The sequence below is a fragment of the Bacillus rossius genome, chromosome 2 (genome assembly GCF_032445375.1).
Source record: "Bacillus rossius redtenbacheri isolate Brsri chromosome 2, Brsri_v3, whole genome shotgun sequence".
Classification (NCBI taxonomy): Eukaryota; Metazoa; Arthropoda; class Insecta; order Phasmatodea; family Bacillidae; genus Bacillus; species Bacillus rossius.
Window position 1 is genome coordinate 128,409,384 of NC_086331.1, and position 20,285 is coordinate 128,429,668.

General features: G+C 35.1%; 2 protein-coding genes across 12 annotated transcripts in view; both read right to left on the reverse strand.

Moving 5' to 3' along the window:
* Nucleotides 1–16,869, reverse strand: part of LOC134529888 (uncharacterized) — a 39,947-nt gene extending 23,078 nt beyond the window's left edge. The window contains exons 1-3 of the mRNA XM_063364447.1: nt 16,696–16,869; nt 16,167–16,329; nt 15,085–15,974 (exon numbers count right to left, since the gene is read on the reverse strand). Coding sequence (XP_063220517.1) covers nt 15,085–15,974; nt 16,167–16,329 — 1,053 coding nt within the window. The 5' untranslated portion in view covers nt 16,696–16,869. The remainder of the gene's footprint in view (nt 1–15,084; nt 15,975–16,166; nt 16,330–16,695) is intronic.
* The window catches only part of LOC134529816 (ELAV-like protein 1), a 364,764-nt gene that overhangs the window by 237,737 nt on the left and 106,742 nt on the right, over nt 1–20,285 (reverse strand). The window lies entirely within an intron of this gene.

The window sequence follows — 20,285 nt, forward strand, 5'->3', positions numbered from 1 at the left end:
GACAGGGAAACCAGGGAAGGAATCACTGTCGTCTGTTGCGAGGCACCACCCCAGAATTTGTAAACCACGGGCAACCGAACTCACGATGGACGGAACAAGATTTCTGCACCTTCTTCAGGACAAGTGCAACTGAAAAAGTTCAACTAAGAACGATTGTTTACATTTTCTACAGTAGTTCTTAGAGCGCGTTCTGTTCGCAACCAGCGCAATCCAATTGGAAAAGTCACCAAAATGTAATGCCTTTACTCTTGGTTGGTTTGGAGGAAGAATGAATGACCAAGGCCTCTAAAGGTCATTAGAGGCGATGTCAGGTGATGGGATAAGAACTCGGCATTGCCGGAGAGTCAAAAGTGTCACCGACGCGCCAGCTCGCTCGGTGAATGAAGTGAGGTTAACACGCGGGGTCTCGCTTTCTGGGAAGATATCGTCTCAAATAATTGAGCTTTCTTGCTCAGATCAACGAAATATGAAAATTTCACCTCAAATTTACGAAGGGCACTGATTATAAGTTATCCAATTATCTTCGGGAATTCACGGAGATCGTAAATTTACAGCAAATGAGTTCACTTACTTCGACGATGAACGTACAAGATTTATATTTTAGCACAAAAAGACTATAAAAACTCATCCGTCGGTCACCCGTCCGTCCAATCACGTGACCTGCAGCCAATCAGATGGTCCGGAAAATTCCATCCGTCCGTCTGTCAAAACCTTACAAAGCTTCAACTTTCGACAGACATACGGATGAAGTAACCTCCGAAATGTTAGGAAGATACCTTTCGCCGGCGACCTTTACTGTCTTATAAGATTTTTAAGTATATTTATTTGTTTATCTGCTTCCATTATATGTTATTAACATACGTTTGAACATATTTTTAACAACTAGAAATATTTTAATAAATATCAGAGCGAAAAAAATTGAACTGAATTATTTTTAAGTGCTTATCTTTCATGATCGTCAATATAAGATACAGATACAAGATAAATATACACCAGTATTTAAAATTTTTGGTCTGATGGCAGCATTAAAATGGAAAAGTATTTGATGGACGTGCGGATAATTGTGAATCGCTTGGCTCGTTGACGGACAGACGGATCATTTTGAGTCTAACTTTACACACGTATGTTGGACCTGTAACAACGGAACACAGAATTTGGAGGTCAGAATATGGTCTAACTAATATTTGCAACTACGAAGAACCCTTAATGTATTCGGGGCGCATTCTTCATTAAAACGCTCGTTTGTTTACTGGAAATGCTAACACTGAACCGGGCAAAGATACGTAAAGAAAAACCTGTTTCACTGAGTATCGAACCCAAGCCGGCAGATTGCCAGGTCATACACCTGACCACTGCTCCAAGCCCGTCAATTGACTGCTTTAAAACTATTCCTGAAATATCTCTCCAACTCAACTAACAGATCCTGAAAAATTTTTTAAGGCATTTACCAAGCACCCAAAAGAATTTAAAAAATAGTAATCTGGGAAAAAAGTGTCAATAGTTGAGAAGCAATAAGGAATAATATAATATTTTATACGAAACTCCCATTTAACACAGTGTTAATGATGGGTTGATCTACTACTAGCACCGTTAGTTCGCAGGCCGCCGCGAACTTCACGAAGTCGACTCAGGATGAAGGTAAGTTACCAGACCTGTCTATATGACCGTGGTCACGACAGCTGTAAAGGGGTTGAAGACCACAGCGCTGTGCCTCGGTGAATGGAGGAACTATTAAGCAAGAAGCGCACTTGGAGCGCGCGCTACCTTGTGTGTAGCGGAGGAACTAAATTCTCATTAGCATATACACTATGATTTTGTGACTGATATTGTATTTTAAGAAGGTTTATCAGTATCGCTTTGAATGTATTTTTTAAAAATATTATTTCAGAGAACATTAACGTCCCTGTCATATGCCGGCAGGCTTGATGAAAACTAGAAAATATGTTCAAATTAAATTTTTTGTATCGTAAACTTTCTGTGGATTTAAAAATGTATACCTACTAGGCCATACTTTACACTTACCTATAATATGCGCCTGCCTACATCAGTTCAACCAAGAAATCCAATCGTTCTTTAAATATATTGGTTCAAGCGAAAATCATATTTACATTTTCCCGAAGGAATGAGAGAAAAAAGAACTCAAATCCAATGTGGAATATGGAAAAAGGGAGTAGGAGAAAACGAAATCAAATGTGGTCGACAGGGTAAAAAGATTGCGAACGAGAGGCAAAAAGATTACGAACACTTTATGGCAGATAGAAATTTCATAACGGAGCTGAAAATGCTTGAAAGCAGGAAACTGAATGGCGATAGGAAACAAGATGTTGACAAGGAACATGATGATAGCAAGAAACAAGATTATGATTGGCTCCATATCTATTTATCCTTGAGATCTACATAACCTATTGACATCTCCTTACATATTGATTGTAGACTAGCTAATAAATAGTGCCTTCTGACGCGCAGTTTCAGATTATTACTAAAAATCTTACCATTGAAAGAAAAAGTATGTGATTAGTTCCAAAAATTTTTACTAAATAAATAGACACAATAAATTGTCAGGTGCATTAAAGATTTATTTCAAACAAACCCGTTTAAGAATTATATTTTTTAAAGGGGTTATGTGTAGGCCTTTTTAAATTTTTAGTATAGATTAAGTATTATCTGATTTTAAAACTTCTGATTTAGAGTGTTCGAGTATATATTCAACTTTATTAAATCACATTCAAATCCTTTTCATTTCACAAGGTAGACAATTTAACAATTGTTAAACACTCACCTATTTCATTTTAACTGAGTTAATGCCATCGTTTACACCAACACTTTCATTTACTACGGTTAAAGCTATGCTTGGAATAACTTAGAATAGCTTAGAATAGCCAACATCAGACAAATCGCCCCTGATTGGCAAAACAGCCCAGCCAACCAGAAGAAAGGAAGGCTCAGATTGGCCCACAGCAGCAGCCAATCAGGAAGCACCTTCCCCTCAGGCAAAAGTATATAAAGGCAGGACGACTGGTAAGAACCTCAGTAGGTAACTGCTCCCTGATGATGGTGACTCCAATGTCGACCGAAACGTTGGTGAATTATTTGCCAAGGACACGGCTACAGCCCAGAAGCATTAATTATGTTTAGTATAGGTACCTTAAAAAGAAATTCCCAATTTTTTCCCCTCTCTTCTTTTCCATCCGGGATGCCTATGTAAAAACTGAGAACTAAATAAATATGGCAATATCCGTTAACCACATAACACCAAACTCAACCCTTTTTTTTACCACAGATGTTAACTCCAAAATAATTATATTTAACTTATATTCATATTAAGTTTAAATTCATACTGCCAATACGATTGAATGTGTTACATTACTTTTTTTATTTCTTTAATACTATTAACCCCTCTACAACTTAAGAGGTGATATTTTGGAGAACGTTGAATAAAAAAGGTAGCTTAAAGTATGTCTGTTTATCATTTCCAGGATCTTAAATTAAGTTTAATTTGATCAGAAGATATTATTTTTCAATATTAAAAACACATTTACAATATTTTACCTTGTAAAAAGTTGTTAGATTCTGCATCTTCCAGAATCGTACCACATAACTTAACATCCCGCCTGTAAGACCATATGTATTGGTCACGAGACGTTTCATGTTAATTTTCTACATTAACACATTATTTTTTGACGTGACAACGTCTAATAAATCGATGAACGCCGGCTGCACGCACGAAAAAGGATGACTCATTGTCCCGTTACGCACATTGTCCCGTTATGCTTAGTCCCGTTACGCTCATTGTACACTTGCGCCGCATCTATCTCTCTTCCACTCGATTGGAACAACCATCGATTTGACTTTTTCGAGACACATTAAACTTGAAACACTCCCATTCGTTTCCTAGTTTTCCTATCATCGTCCTATCCTTAACACAATAACACAGATAGGAAGAAGTTAAATAGTAAACATGTATATAAGTTATAGTTAAAATAATCCGTTCGTTAAAGTAATAAACATATTTGAATTAATGTGTGCAAATAAAAGTAAATTTATCAATTAAATTGTAGATTTCATTTCACTCCTTCATTGTATCCATACAAAATAGTGGTAATTCAATAAAAATGATTCAATTTTATTCATAAAAGTATGCAATCATTTCATAAATGTTTTGTTATGACGTTGTCACGTTAAACTATTGTCCGTAAATCGACTTTACAGACAACCAATTTTTTTAAAATTGTTTGTATGGTTATTGGCTTTCTCCCACAACCAGTACTAGATGCATTTTCTTAGTCCAAACCTTATTATTATCATATCAATATAATATCCGTACGTAGATTTACACCCATGCCTTACCCGGGATCCGAACCCGGAACCCCTAGCACCATAAGCCGGTGTGCATCCAACTACGCTATGGAGATCGGCTTAAAAAATTTAAGGACACGAGAGAAACATAACCTTACCTGTTTACCACGTGGAATCATCATCTTGTGACATCACAAGTCATAGATATCTATGCTACTGCTGTGTGCTGTTAAAGACAGTACCCTACAAGAAAAATCACGAGGGTTCATTCAAAAACGGGAAGCCTACAACTCACGTAGTTTCGGTTCCCTGCAAGAATTTTCGAAGATTTCCGAAGTTTTGCGTTTTAGTATTAACGCCACTTCAGCCGCTAAATCAGAAGTTTCCAATGAAAACAAGCATGTTGTTACTGACCTAACCTAACCTAACCCTTCGATTTTTTTAAATTTAAATTTTTGAGAGAAATCCGAAGTTGCACGAACGTGGTAGGGAACCGAAACTACGCGAGTTGTAGGCTACCGTTCAAAAACAGCTTCAAACTCAAGGGTACCAACCGAGTTCTTAGCAAGAAGAATACACCTGGAAGTCTCGCCTCGTGTTGATTGTTTGGACTACAGAACTTTCTGTAACCATCCCAGACACAATATTGTATCCTAGAGAGCTTGAGAGGCAAAATGAGGGAGAGAGGGGAGGAATTTAGGGTATAAATACTTGGTATTTTAGGCAGTTCAGGTTGGAGCAGTAATGGCCATCAAGACGCCGCCACCATTAACCAATGTCATCAGAGAGAGGAAGAGAGAGAGAGAGAGAGAGAGAGAGAGAGAGAGAGAGAGAGAGAGAGTGTGGCACGAGAGTATGGAGGTTATTGGAGAGCTAAGTATAATTTTTGTGTTTTTTATTTTCTTTAATGGCCAGTAATTTTTTTAAGTTTGATATGTTTGCTCTTATACAAGGGTATTTGTATATTTCACTGAAGTTTTCTGACACCATTTACATTGGTATTTTGTGTGTGATGCACCTGATAAGGTAAATGTTAGTTTTTTTTTTGTGTGTTTATAATACTCTGCACTTGTTTTACACATTCTTCTGCACCTTCTGCGCTGTTTACTTGGTGGCCATATTTGTTTCAGAGTAGTAAAAGTTACGTAACTCTCCAAAGCCTTGAAATTATTTTTAATTATATATTTGTTCTTTTTCGGAGATTTAAGACTTTTTCGCTCAAAAACATTTGTTATAAATAACTTGAGATACATATTTAACAGCTGAGACTATTTTTTGAGATAATTTCGTGTGATTAAATACAAAATATATAATAACTTCATTGTACCTCACCAAAGTAATGAGATCAGATTGATTATTTTTGTATTGTTAACGGAAAGTTTGTTTTTTCCTATATTTGTTTGATATTTACACTCAATAAAATAAATAAAATTTACTTGTTTTGTCTTGTTAATGGTCTGCTATCTTCTAAAGTTTTCAGCATTTAGGTTATTTCCTCTGATTTTCATTAAATATGCAGGTTAGGTCCCATATGGCCAGAAAATAGAGTAAAAGAGTTAGTGCTTGCAATGAGTGTTTGTAACCAGTTGAGACCGGCCTCACTTGATAGGTTCCCAGATACGACTTTTATAATTAAAAAAACGCCTTTTCACCCCTTATGCGGTCGAATATAGAAACATGGCAAAGGTTAAAAGATGCTAATAAATCATAATTGTGTACATTATTCTTGCTCAAGATTTTTCCTTCAACTTTATTTTGTTGGATATATGATTTACTACTATAAAAATTAAACATGGCCCTGTTTCACTTTATTTGAGACCGAATATCGAAGAATGGTCAAGTAATCTAAGTACTTAATTATTTACGTTATTCATAATAAGTTTTTACGTCCAGCTTAATTTGCTTTAGAGATTTGAATTTTTTATGATAAAACAAAACGTATCTCTTTTAACACCCTTAAAAACACAATTAGGAAAACTGAAAAAAATATAATTCGTAACTCTATATGCTTGTTGTTCATTCTAAATTTCTAACCCTAGATCAAGTATATTCGGAAGTATGGATTTTTAAAAAAAAAAAAACAATTTAACCCCAATCAATAGGGGCAGAGTCTTGAAAATTAGTAAAATAATAAATTAAGTTTATTCTTTTTACCATTTAAATTGCATTTTACTCAAAACGTTTCGTAGATACGATTTTTTTAAAATAAGAGAAAACGTACCCCGTTTTTTTCTAATAAAAGATGAATTTCAATAAACGAAAAAAAAAAAAGAAACAATACTCAACTCTAGATAAAGTTATTTTTAGTTTCTTACTTCTAATTCAAATTTGATTGGCAGTGACAGTTATTTGTTTTAAAATACTACCCAACCCTTTAACCAACCTTAAGGGATTGAATTTCTAAACGTAGTAGTTTATGATTGTTTATTATTGGTACTCAATTTTTTTTATTATGCTTGATTAAATTAGAAATTGAAATTATTTTCTTGAAAACCATATTTACCCTTTTTTCACCCCCTTAGGGCTGGAATTATACAAAATGGTAAAATTGTGTCAGGTAGTTTTTAAGTGTTCATTATTGGTCCCTAATATTTTTAATATACTTGGTTAGCTTTGGAGATAAATTTAATTATCTTCAAACCATACTTACCTCTTTTTCACCCCTTACGGATTGAATTTCTCAAAATCGTAAAATTGTGGTGGGTTGTTTTCATATGATTATTATTGATAGCCAAATTATTTATTATTTTTACTTTAATTCGGAGATATAATTATTAAATATTACAGAATCATCATTAAATCATACTTACCCTTATCACCTATTAGTAGTTGCATTACGAAAAATATAAAAATGTGGTTAGTATTTTTCGTTCGTTTATTATTAGTACCCAATATCATTTATTACCCTTTATTAAATTCGGAGATATAATTAGTACCAGGTAAATAGCGAGTAGGGAATGGCTTTAGGTTGTTTGCGTGGTGTAGGTTAATGACCCCGGCGGTCATTTTGGATTATGACGTCACGGCGGAATCTTGGATGACCTTGACCTTGACCTATGACCTTGACTCCGGCCGCCATCTTGGATTTCGTAATTTTGAATTCTAATCTTTCAATTAACTTGTCCGTCGACTTGAAAATTTAAAAAACAATACTGAGCGAAATTAAACATAGCATAAAGCAAACGCACAAGTACAGCCAAATTCCGCGTGAAAACAGTTTATTTTTATCTGCGCATGCGTGAATTCAGTGACGGTTTTAGAAAAATAGCTAAAACCCAAACACCTGGCGACGTTGCCAACATAGCGAACGTAGTGAACACACCTTTGTGTGGCCAGTTGCATCTGAGATTTTACTCGCGTAGCGAACATCGCGAACATAGCGAGCATAGTGCCCCGTGTGGCCACAGGTTACAAAGGCGATTGTAGCTTTGCGATTGTGCTGGAAACCAAGGCTCTTCATCTGACGCCAAAGTCTCCTCCGGACCAGCTCGGGACGGGAGAGCTTAACATGGCGGCGGCGTGCTGACAGACGCGAGCTGACGTGCCAGGGCTGGAGACATCACTAAGGCTAGAGTGTTTCAAAGACAGCCGGCGCCGCGCGCTATTGCCAGGTGCGACCCAGTTACTTCGAGAACATATGGGTCTCGCGCCTCTCGCGCGCTAAATAGACTGGATGTCTGTTTTCATTTCTTCTTGCAACAATACACATGACACACATAACATTTTAAGGTTATTTTTAAGCGGTTTAAAATATTCCGCAAATTATAAAAGTAACGTTATTTTGCATGCCCACGAAAAAGTGGCAACTTACCTAAATCGTTATTAATGCGGCGCCTAGCTCCCTGTATCTCGAATGTTCGGAACGTTCTCAGAGCCCCCCGTCTGCGTGAAGTGGCGTAACTAGAACGCTATTGTTCTCGAAGCTTCGAGTGTTAAGTCGTGGATTCTGATGACGAGACGTTTCGGAGGGCTAAGAGACCTTTCCAGTTTGGGACTCGGTAGGTATTTAAGAGAGACCCGTGTGTGGCTAGCAATGTGTGAGTGACGGAGGCTGGTGGCGATACCGGCGAGGCAGTGAAGAGAAGAGAATAAGTGTCGCCTTGGTGAGCGATAGCAGGAGGCGAGAGGTGGACTTCATGTGCGAAGAATGGTGCATCAAGGACCGAAACATTCGGGTGTTGTATGTGCGGCGGACCAGTGAGTGGTGGGTAGCAGTGTGTTGATACAGATGAGCGTGTTAAGAGACGAGCAGTAGAGAGAGCCACTGGCGAGTTGAGCTCTAGTGGGAAGAGTGAATTGTGGACCTAATGAAAGAGTGATTAATTTGTGGACATACAATTAAATTGTTATGACTGAACGAAAAGTGTAAATATTATGTAGTAAAAAATCTGTATGTAATTAACTAGGTTACATTTCCGGACCTGTTCCCCCATTTGTAACAATGTTATCTTAATAGGCAGAAATATTACTTTCCCAATCTAAATTCAATAATTTTTCTCGACTTGGGGCTTAAGAAATATTGGAAGTCACCATTTCTAAAATGAAAAAAACCCTTCAAATGCGTACTTAGCATAAATTAAGTCCAACACAACAACGTACCCTAATGACAGACATTTAAAAAAATTGACTTTTTTATGGAGACGAATACACACACCAAATTTCCTCGAGGTCCCATATGGTAACAAACAAATAATAATTGTGAAACTATAGCTGATATTCATTTCTAGTCTTCTAGAACTTCGAACAGCGTAACTTAATACACTTGTTTTTTCCCCCTCATGTGTTAAGATTTATAAAAAGTAACAGATGAAACATAGGTGGGTATCACGTACTTAAATATAAGATCAGTATGCAGAACAAACGTTAGGAATGAACGCGCGCTTACCAACAAACAGAAAAAAATTCTTGAGGCGCCACACTATTGTTGCATTACCCTGAAATTGAGATTGAAAAGTTACAAACATTTTACAGTTGGTGATGAACATCCTTGGAAATTCATGTACTATATCCAATTGAGAATTTCAAATATCCTAAACTCCAAGATTTATAAAGCTTCCTTTGTTTGTGTTATGTCAAGAAAATGGTCGTAATAAAGGAAATAATTTTTTTTTTAGTTTAGAATGTATCATTGTTTCTAAGCACGTAAGAAGTATAAATTAACATGTTCGAGCACAGGCTTATATTAGTGGTAATGAATAACGTCACGTTAAACCTATTGGATAACATTGACCTTTAATATTTCCTTCTTTTAAGTAGTGTCTCGAAATTCCTAAAATTTACGAAAATATCTATTTTTTTTTCCTTTTAGGTTCCCTTTTAGAGGGAATGTTTTCTCAAATAATTTCAAAATATCATAAACGCCATCATTTTTATAACAGTGGCCAGTGTTTCCCTTGACTTACAAAAAAAATCCAAATATTCTAACCGAATATTTTTGAAAAACCGACGAAACTTATGGACATTCTAAAAAAAATCCTTTCTCTCACGTTTTATCTGGAAATAAACATATCTTTTTTTAAAGTTAAAATAATTTAACACACAACTAAATATTAAACTTAATTGAAAATGGTAAAATATAATATAAAACTGTTTATAAAAAATGCACTTAGGTTATGGTTTTCGGAGATTCTGCGTTTAATTCATGATGAGCGCTTGAAGATTAAAATAGCCTCAAATATTTTCACCACGATATCCACCAACGAACCGATAAATATGACAGCAACAAAAATACATTTTTAAGAACCACTCCCGTATGGCCTTTTGCTGTACAAGATGCAACCTGTGATTTTCAGGTATTGGAAATTTCCGTAGATATTTGAAAAACTTTAAATGGGCGGTTCTTTCATCCACTGCTGTTCAGCTAGTGCTGCATTATTACCAAGAAGCCTCGACATCACCTCAATATGCAAAACGGCTTCAAGCTTTTCCCACCGCATTAAAGGAGAATTAACATGGACTCTTTCCAGAAGATTCTGCATTCCGTGAGTGTCTAAAAACAAAACATTACCTAAACGGCTCACCTAAGCAAATAAAAGAGTGGAACTTTTCTGGCTGATGCTTAGATGGCTATAGTAAATCAGCGTAAAGATCAATTAGAAAGTGATGGCGCTTTAAAATACAACTTATGGTTAAAATGAACATATGGCACATCTGAGCCGCTTCATGAAGAGACTCACAAATGAGCATTCAAGATGGTATTTTCTGTCCTTCACATTTCGCACGATGTAGAAGAGACTGTTTACTACAGCACTGAGAAAATTTGCTGAGAAGAGGAGAATACCAGGGATAAGTTAGCGGATTGGACACTTAGCCATGTTTCTAAATCGTAACTAAAAGCAAGCAGACTGTGAACAAAAGAGATAAAACAAGTTGGCTTACTTTTATGTGCAAAGTAAGTCTTGTAATAAGTTTGTGACGGAAATACCATAGGTACAAAGATACATGGCATGAAGGTGTTTTTGTAGAACTCTTTAAAGTGAATTAATTTCCTGAAGTTTTTCCATCCAATACATGATCGTTAATCAGAATTGAAGACCTACTATCTAGAATATCTAAACAAATGAGTAGAGTGAATAAACAGAAACATTTCTTAAAAATATGATTATTTCAAGTGGTTCCTTGGATTTCAGTGGGTAAATTATGAAGGAGCTGCAGGATCTAACACTTGCTTAGACTTTCCAAAGAGTGAAGCTTTTGCTTAAAAATGGTGTGAGTAAAGCCAAGTACGTTCCTTTAGACTGAAGTAACTCCATGTGTTTTTATGAAGTCTGTGGTAGGACATGCCTCATTTATAAGTCAGTAGCAACATAAAAATTCGTTTAGAATAATGAAGCAAAGGCATTAACAGTAAGCAACATACTGATTTCTTTACACGTGGTCTTCCACTGGGAAAGATTATTGCTTTATAGCGTCTTATAAAGAAATTACTTTTACTGTAAACAGTTTATATAACCCAAACACAGCAAACCAAATAGCCCCAAATAAAAAAAAATACATTTTTTAACGTGTGTAGATATTTAACATTTCATATGCTGAGTTTTATTTCTATTGCCACCTAAACGCAAAGAATTATAAATTAAGTACATAATAATACTATATTTGAGTAAAACCATTTCAAATTTACAAACAAAGTTTCAGTTATCGATCACACATTTCATAAAAAAACTGTTTTCTTTATTAAAATACGAAGTTAGCAATATGTCCTCAGCAAACAAAATTTTGCTCATGCAAGAGTCATTTTGTACCAATAGTGTTTTATTTAGTTTCATAGCGATATGGAAAGTTTTGTTATTGATATGTGTATCGTTAAAAATATGTTAAAAATAACTTTTATTTTTGGGATATGTTTTACATTCAACGTTTACCTTGAGCTAAAGGGATATTTTCCAAACTTAAAAGCACATATTGAGCTCTCCATATTTATTGTTTTGTAGTTGATTAGTACGTTTTAATTTATTACTGTCTCATTGCTAAAATTAGTTTGTTAAACAGTTTAAACAATTAAGAAAATAAACTGTGTTCAGAAACAGAATCTTATTCACGTACACCAATTTGGATGATGTCGTTTAAGCCAAACGACACGACAGCTTTAAGCTTGTTAGTATCAGGTGAGTTCATTCAGAGACGAATATGAACACGGAATGCTAATTCTCAAACAACATATTCTTCGCCAAAAGTGAAATGTTATTCCAATTATTATTCTCACTTTCCAACACCAATATAAAGAGATATGGGCTATAACCTTGAGAAATAATGTAGCTCAGAAGCAATGTCTTAAATTAGAGCACATATTAAAATTACGACCGAAGTGTCAAAGGTGGACTCACAAGCTAATTTACCATTCTTTACAGTTACACTCTAGGAGTTCTCTGTTGGATCTCAAACTCTGGCAAGGGAGGCATTTTGGAGATAAGTTTTATGAGAGGTGTAATGCGATGCACTCTCAAGAAGGAATGTAAAAAGGGAAAATCTAGCACCGCGTGGAATTACTTCACAAGAGTTGATGAAGATTTTCACAGTGTTATATCTGCAAGCATAAACAATCATACAAATCATCGGTGAAGAACCTGAAGAAACATTGTTTCACCACAAACACCCAACCCTTACGTTGAGACCAAGTAAATACTGCTAAAATACAGGATGTAGAGGTAAAGCCATTAAATGTTTATGTATGTAAAGTATTAAAATTTATAAAGATAATAATTATTTTTAACAAATAATTGTATTCAATATTTATATTTTGCATTTGATAACGTTTTTAAATTTATTTATCGATAATATTTTAATAAACTAAGATTACGAAACTATTTATTGATGTTCATCAGTAAAAGTGCTAATATTATTGCGCTGACTGTAAGCTCTTACAGATCTTTAATAATTATGAAAATTTAAAGATAATTAACGTTCCAAATTACAAAATAGCATGTAAGTAATATTTATGGAATTAATGATGTTATTTGTACTTTTAAATAATTTTTAAAACTTAAGGTATGAGCTTAATTTTTTCTTAATATGACTTAAATGCAGTTACTATTTACCTAAATTGGGTACTGTTTGGCAGCATGTGAAAAATATTCACATGTGAAATTTAGTCGGTAATTTTCGCAGTAAGAATCGGTATCAATAACAAACAATAACAGCTTGCTATTTGAAATTCACAGTTTGGCACGGCTCTTGTGAACACTAATAGCACGTGGATGTATTTTCCATTTCTGTACGCCCTCCTCCTTCACCCACCAATCTTGTAGCGCAGGTTGGCCACATATGCCCCAGTATGATACAGTATGCTCCAGTATGTAACCAGTAATAACAAAAACAGCTTCTACCAGCTTGTAAACGTGTCCTTTTGTTCAGCAAAGATAGAGTTCTAGCACAAGCCAAAATATTTTGTAATTTTTTTGCTGTTTTATTTTTATTTTTAATATTGAACTTTATGTTCTTTTCCATTTTTATTTATTTTTTATTAATTTTTGTGGTTATTTGATCTTGGTTTAGGAAAATGTGCGTTGGTTCCTGTCCTTGGTTCGATATTTGACCAATACAAAATTTTTATTTTATGGGGGGAAAAAATGTTCATTTCAATAAATATGGTGGAAAGTCATAAAAATAGGCTTAAAATTCTTTACTAGAAGTCTTTAGTAAGCCGATGATGGCATTTTGATTGTTATATATAATTTATGTAATTATTCAGCTAGAAATTCAGGAAATATTCCAAAAATCTTAAAAAAATTAATCATTGAAATAATAATTCACTCGATCGATTCCCGTCCTTAGTTTGATTCACAGTAAGTGATAAGAGAAACTAAATTCTAAAAATAAATTTTAAATTATGTTTCCCATTACCTTTTATGGAGTTTAGTAGCCAATGAAATTTGGAGCCAAAGACAGTTGGAGATAAAGACGTTGGAGCCAAAGACAGTTGGAACTAAAGCCTGTTGGAGCTAAAGACAGTTGGAGGAAAAGACATTTGGAGTCATTGTATCCCACCACATCTTGCAACTAATCGTATTCTACTGTTGATTCTGTATCATTATGTCTGTAGTCAGGTCGATTGGCCTAGTGGTTAGGAGAAATCTGGTCTACAGCCTGACATTGTACATGGCCAGGCCTCATGGTCCGAAGACACTTGGTATATACGCCTAACATTGTACAAGACCTGGTTGTAAGGTAGGGGAGACCGGGGCTGGTTGTAACAGTTTCGCTATTTTATTTTTTTATCTGATCATGGATAACATAAACGGCACTTCTGATTGAGCTAACTTATTCAGTAGTTATTCTACTTTTACAAAACAATTTTTACATAAAATTTCCTCTAGCATATTTTTCTGTACAAATCTAAAACCTCGGAAGTGTAAAGTGTTACAACCTGCCCCGAGGCGGGGCTGGTTGTAACACACATTGGGGTAGGTTGTAACAACATTACTACAAGGTAAAATATAATTTTTACTGGGATTACTTATAACAAATTACTACTTATACAATATATTTCAACAAAAATTATTATTTTTTCACTTGTTTAACTTCAGTTTGTCAAATATTAAATGAACAGTGGTCCTCACTCAGAGATTTCATCTGATTGGCAATTATGACAAATATACATTTTAGATTTTTTTGCACAAGAAAAATGCGACCATAACTGGCAGTTTAGACAACGAACCCACTCCTCTCCTGGTTTGCTTGTAGAGAATGATTCCAAACACACTAAACAAAAGCACTCGCTTTCTTCCTCTGATGAGCTGCACTCTGCTGATCTTCGTTTTAGAGAACGTTTGGGCGTGGATTTTGCAGGCATGCGCGTTTGTGATACATTCCCTTTTATCTTAATCAAGCCTGGTGTTCCTCGTTTCGCAAATTCTTCTTCAATGGCTTTCTTCTCTGGAGTATCCGTCAAAATGGCACTTTTCCTGGTCTTTCTTCCTCCTTTCCTTTTCCTTGGAGCGACTTTAGGAAGAGGTAGAACCACTTCTGGAGAAAACTTCTCTGGTGTGTGGGAACAGTTAGAAAAAGATTGAACTGGTGTTCCTTGTGAATCCCTGGACACATCGTGTGAACAACTTGGTGCTAAGTCTGGATCAGGCCTGTCTGTCACAAACGAAGGAGCGAAATCGGCATCCTGAAATATTTCCCTATTATAAGGATGTATTCCACATTTCTCAAATCCTTGTTGGATATTTCTTGGCGTTGTGGCAGTGGAAAAGCTATCTTTAAGATTGAGGGAATATCATAGATTGACATAGGCTTAACTGTGCTCTCTGGTGTTTTGTTGTTCCTCAACCATGCATCCATTGCCCTATTGATCTGTTTTTTGAGTGGGGCAAAAACACTTCGATCAAGTGGCTGAAGGCGATGAGTGCAGTGAGGTGGGAACGATAGCATTACAATGCCATTTTCTTTGGCAAAATCTAAACAGTCAGGAGCTAAATGCGACTGATGATTGTCTAGAAGGAGGAGGATAGGTTTCTCTGGGCTCGAACGAATACAAGAAACAAAATGCTTAAGAAAAAGCAAGAACTCTACCTCCGTAGTCCAGCCAGACTTATTTGCAGCACCTATACATCCAGTTGGACCATCTCTGATGAAGTGATCATAATACCTTACCCTAGGAAAAATAAACATAGGAGGGATAGCATTTCCAGCAGCATTTACTGCTACAGTTAGAGTAACTAACTGCCCTCGTTCAGATGATGTCATTGCTCCAATTTGTTTTACCCCCTTTCTTGCTACGATTTTTGAAGGATTCTGGACAGTAGTGACCCCGGTCTCATCTACATTCCAAATGTCATTAGCTGTGAAAGAATGGCGATCATAAACTTCAGAGAGTTTGTCAAAAAATTTGGAAACGTTGGCACGATTAAAACTAGAAGCCCTTCCCAAACTAGTTGCCTCTGGAGTCCGAATGGAAAGGTCTGGGTGGCGCTTTAAAAAGGAAGAGAGCCAATCTGCACCTGCTAGTTCTTTGTCACTCCATGTGTTTGGCATGGGAACATTATACTTCTTCCCACATAAGAATGCAAGATGACGTACATCACGTGGAGTGAGTCCAAAATATATGTCAGAACATGTTTTTATGTAGGAAACAAGAGCGATCTCTTGCAAAGGTGTAAATACCTGTCTGTTCCCATAATAACCAGCCAAAGGTTTCCACTCCTCTCGAAAATTAATATCGACTGCATTTAAACCTGAAACAATAGAAAAACCATACAGGCCTATGTTAATTTTGCTCCTGTTTTCACATAAGAAAATCTAAACTACGCAAAACCATATTTTTGTACTAATACAATAAAAAACGTTTACAACCCATTGTTGAGACGTATTTATGTTAGAAATCAAGCAGATGTAATTAAGAAAATTCATTAATGAATGCAACTTACGTTTGTTTTTCTTTTTTATGTACCTCCCAAGTGTCACATGGCAGATGTTGTACGTTTTCGCAGCATGCCTAACAGATCTTCCTTCTCTTACAACTTCAGCTGCTTTCTCCAACATGTCAATAGAATATTTTCCTTTGTCGGTTTTTCTTTTGTAGTTACGCATCTGAAATTAAAATTTGACTGGAAGTTATTAATTACATCTACAAGATAAAACCGTTTAAAATGTATTTTTTTTCTTTCATAAAAGACTTAAAAGGAACAATAAATTAGGTAAACGTGGTCACGGGGTAGGTTGTAACAGTACGTGGGGCAGGTTGTAACAGATTAATTTCGCTGTTACAACCTACCCCATGTGACATCATTATAGAACACATTTAATTTTACCATATAGTTTGTATTTGTTTCCAATGCCAACAAAACATATCAGAACCTAAAGCTTAGGAGATTATTTTGCCCCGAAGACATTTTCTAAACTCCCTATACATTACGTACAATACGAATGTCAGTCAAACAAACAATATTTACTTACCTCGTCCAAAAACAAATTTTTCCTTCTTGTCGCCAGTGAAATCGTCCGACTGCCACAGTGTTACCACTCGCACTGAAGGCATCATAATGTGCCTTGATGGCTGAAACGATGATACGCTCTTGTGGCTGGTCGTGGAACTATTCGCCCTGTTACAACCTGCCCCTGTTACAACCAGCCCCGGTCTCCCCTATTTCAAGTATCGAAAAATTAGACTTCCATGGTAGGCATATCGACAAAGTATTTATTTCGTTGGACAGATATCTTGTTTAGAGTAGTTTTTTGTAGAGAGAATGATTAATAAACCGATTGAATCAATCGGTTTATTATTAATGAATGATTTTTTGATTAATTTTTGAATTTTTCCCGAACTTCTAGCTAAGTATTTACGAATTTCCAAGATGGCGCCCACGTGTCAAGATGCAGGCGTCACAGTAGTAAACGATTGCTGCACTCTAGTGGGTAAAAAATAAACTAACATGGCGGTAGCTCACTCTAGCAGACGAAAACAAGATGTTGGCCTCCAGCAGATGAAAACCAGAAGGCGGCCTCCAATAGACGAAAACAATATGGCGGACGTGATGTCATACTAGCTGGCGATATATATCTTGGCATTAGTGGTCGGAGGTCAGTCTGCCGGTGGCTTCCGTGGAGGAAGGATCTGTCACCGAAAACTCCATAATAATTTTTTCATTAAAATTTAATTATTTTTTTATAACTTTTGAAAATTTCCCGGTTAAAATCATATAATAATTACGGATTTTAAATATGGTGGACAATTTGCAAAATGGTGGAGGTTTTTTTATATTTAAATTTTAATAATTGAATTTTTCATAAATTTTTAAAATTTTCCTGATTTTATAGCATAAAAATTACAGATTTTCAAGATGGCGGCTGTAACAAAAAGTGGAACGTTCCATAACCCAAAACGGCGGGTGTTACGCAAGCAAGAATTTTTCTAATTTTAGTTAAATTGCAATTAAGATTTTTTAAATTTTTTATAAATAAATTACATTTATACTCTCGCCGGTAATCGAACCGAGGACCGAAATCCTTTAGGTAATTAAAAGTTTGAAGTAAGCAAATTTTTTTTTATATTTTTTGAAATTTTTTTGGAATTTATTGGTCGAAAATTAAAGATTTCATGTTTACTATCAAGTTCAAGACCGAAGCTACCCACCAGATGCTTATTGGATGCTTGCCATGGGGAATTTAAGCCTCAATGGGGAATTTTGGTTCTTTCAAAGGCAAAAGTTTTTTGAGGCATTCTGAATTTAGAATTTTCGAATTTTTGAAGAATAAAACGGGAAATGTTCTCTAAAAACTGGCAATTTCTCTACGAAGTAGTGAAATTTCTAGAATTTTATGTATTAAGTCATTTTTGAGAAATTTTGAGGAATTTTGAGTCCAAGATGGCCGCCGTGACGTCATCGGAGATGTAGGTTCCAAGGCAGCACACACTGCCACCCTCACCACACACAGAATCCAGTACCCGGACATACTTTTATGTTATATTTCTCTACATTAATAAAATATGATTTATTATAACCGTATTAATAACACAAAAATTTAGAAGGCATATTATATTTATAAGTGCAAATTTATGTATGTATATTCACTCCCGCAATAAAGTTTTAGCTACGTCCTCGTTCTTTAATTTTTATATACATACTATCAAAACTTTTAAATGCTATCATTGTTAAGCTTTATTACACATACTTTATTAAAGACAAAAATAAAACTTTCCTTGAAGTTAAAAATTGCACTAGTTTATAAAATAATAAGCTGATACCAGAAAACAAACAATTTTTTTTAACGAATGCTTAACTCTCAATTATTTTGGCGAAAAGTGGCGCCGTTGTTATGATTCTGTCAGCAACAGCATCAGCTCAATGAAACGTGGTATTTTGGTTTAAAAAATTAATTGTTAAATTTTTTTTAGTTTCGTAAATAAATTATTACATCCTAACATAAAATTGAATCGACGATGTAATTTTAAATTATTTCATTACTTTCTAAAATACAAAGCAACATGCCCAAAACATAAAGTACAAAATAAAAACATAATAGCATTGAAGATAAACGCTTAAAAATAAATTAATAATTATTATAATCAAAATTAGTGGCAATAGAACGTAAAATTATCAATAAAAAACATTCAGTCACCTCTTTGCGGGGCCTGTAAGTCCAAAGATGCAGTATAAGTACATGTAACGGCAACGTCAAACAAATATTCATTTTCTTTAGAAGCCATTATAGTTACATTGTTAAAATAAATGTGAATTTTTAAAACTAAATTTCGTCGCGAAGCGTTTTAATGCAATTCCTCTCTCTACTCATTTAACGCGCACACTTATATTAAGATATTGTAACTATTCGCTATACCAGCTTTAAACTTTTTCTACAAAGATGAGTTTAGTGTTAATTTAAGATGCTATGCAGTTTCATTCTGTTTTTTTATGTTTAAAAGCTCTTAGTACAAATAATTCAAAACCCTAGTATCCAGTTTAATAAGTGAACCTAATAATAGGAATATTTCATAACCTACGTATCGCAGAAACTAATATTTTAGCGTGGAAGTAGTCGAACGAAAACCATTCATTTTAACGGCCTGGGTTTCTCGTTTCTCAAAAAAAGAGCGCGTTACTCAGTACACGTGATAGAAGAGAAACTACTTGGCAATTCAAAGCTCGACTCGTAAGTATATCGTAAGAAGTAAAACGGCAGATATACACACACACGCACGCACACACATATATATACACACACACACACACAGTGAGAGAGAGAGAGAGAGAAAGACAATAATTTTCTAAAAATATACAGCGCTGTTTTTTTGCTTCATTTCTTTTCCAAGTATGTAAGAATCCTAACTTTTTTTTGTATTTATTAGAAACTTGATTAAAATAAAAATTAATTAATAAACACGAATCAACAAAATTATTACTCACTTCAAATAATTTCTCAGGATATCGATAATTATTGATCAATAAATAATTATTAATTAACAATAAATAATACTCACTTTTGAAATACACCATAAAGAAAAATTGTGTGTGTTACTGTTTCTTCAAACAATTCTGCCATTTGAAACACGCCAAATCTCTGAACGAAATATAAAATTCATAACACGTAGCGCTATCTATGCGGGAAATGCAGGGACTGTCACAACAGCGCTCTATACGCTGCTGGTTGAACAAGAAGGAAAGCGACGCGCTGGTAGCAAATATAAAGTTCAAGGCATTCACAGATGCCTTACCTATATCTATTTTCTGAAACATGCGCACGCACACACTCTCTATCTTATTCTTTCGTTCATCTATCTCTCTCGGTCCTTTTTTTTTGGTGGGGGACGAATCATCGCACAAAGAGGAGAACGAAAACAAGCCCAGCAATGTATATAGCATAGTGTTCTCTTTATATATCTTTGGCCAAGTACTTATTTTCTGTCGTTTTCGTGTCAGAAAATTTTCACAATAATGTTTCATGAAAAGGCTGCATCAAAATTCGGCCTTGAAATTTTACTCTCATCGCGCCCAAAGAAGTTTCACTTCGAACGAAGGCTTGTAGAGCAAGTGCTGTTCAGAGCAGTG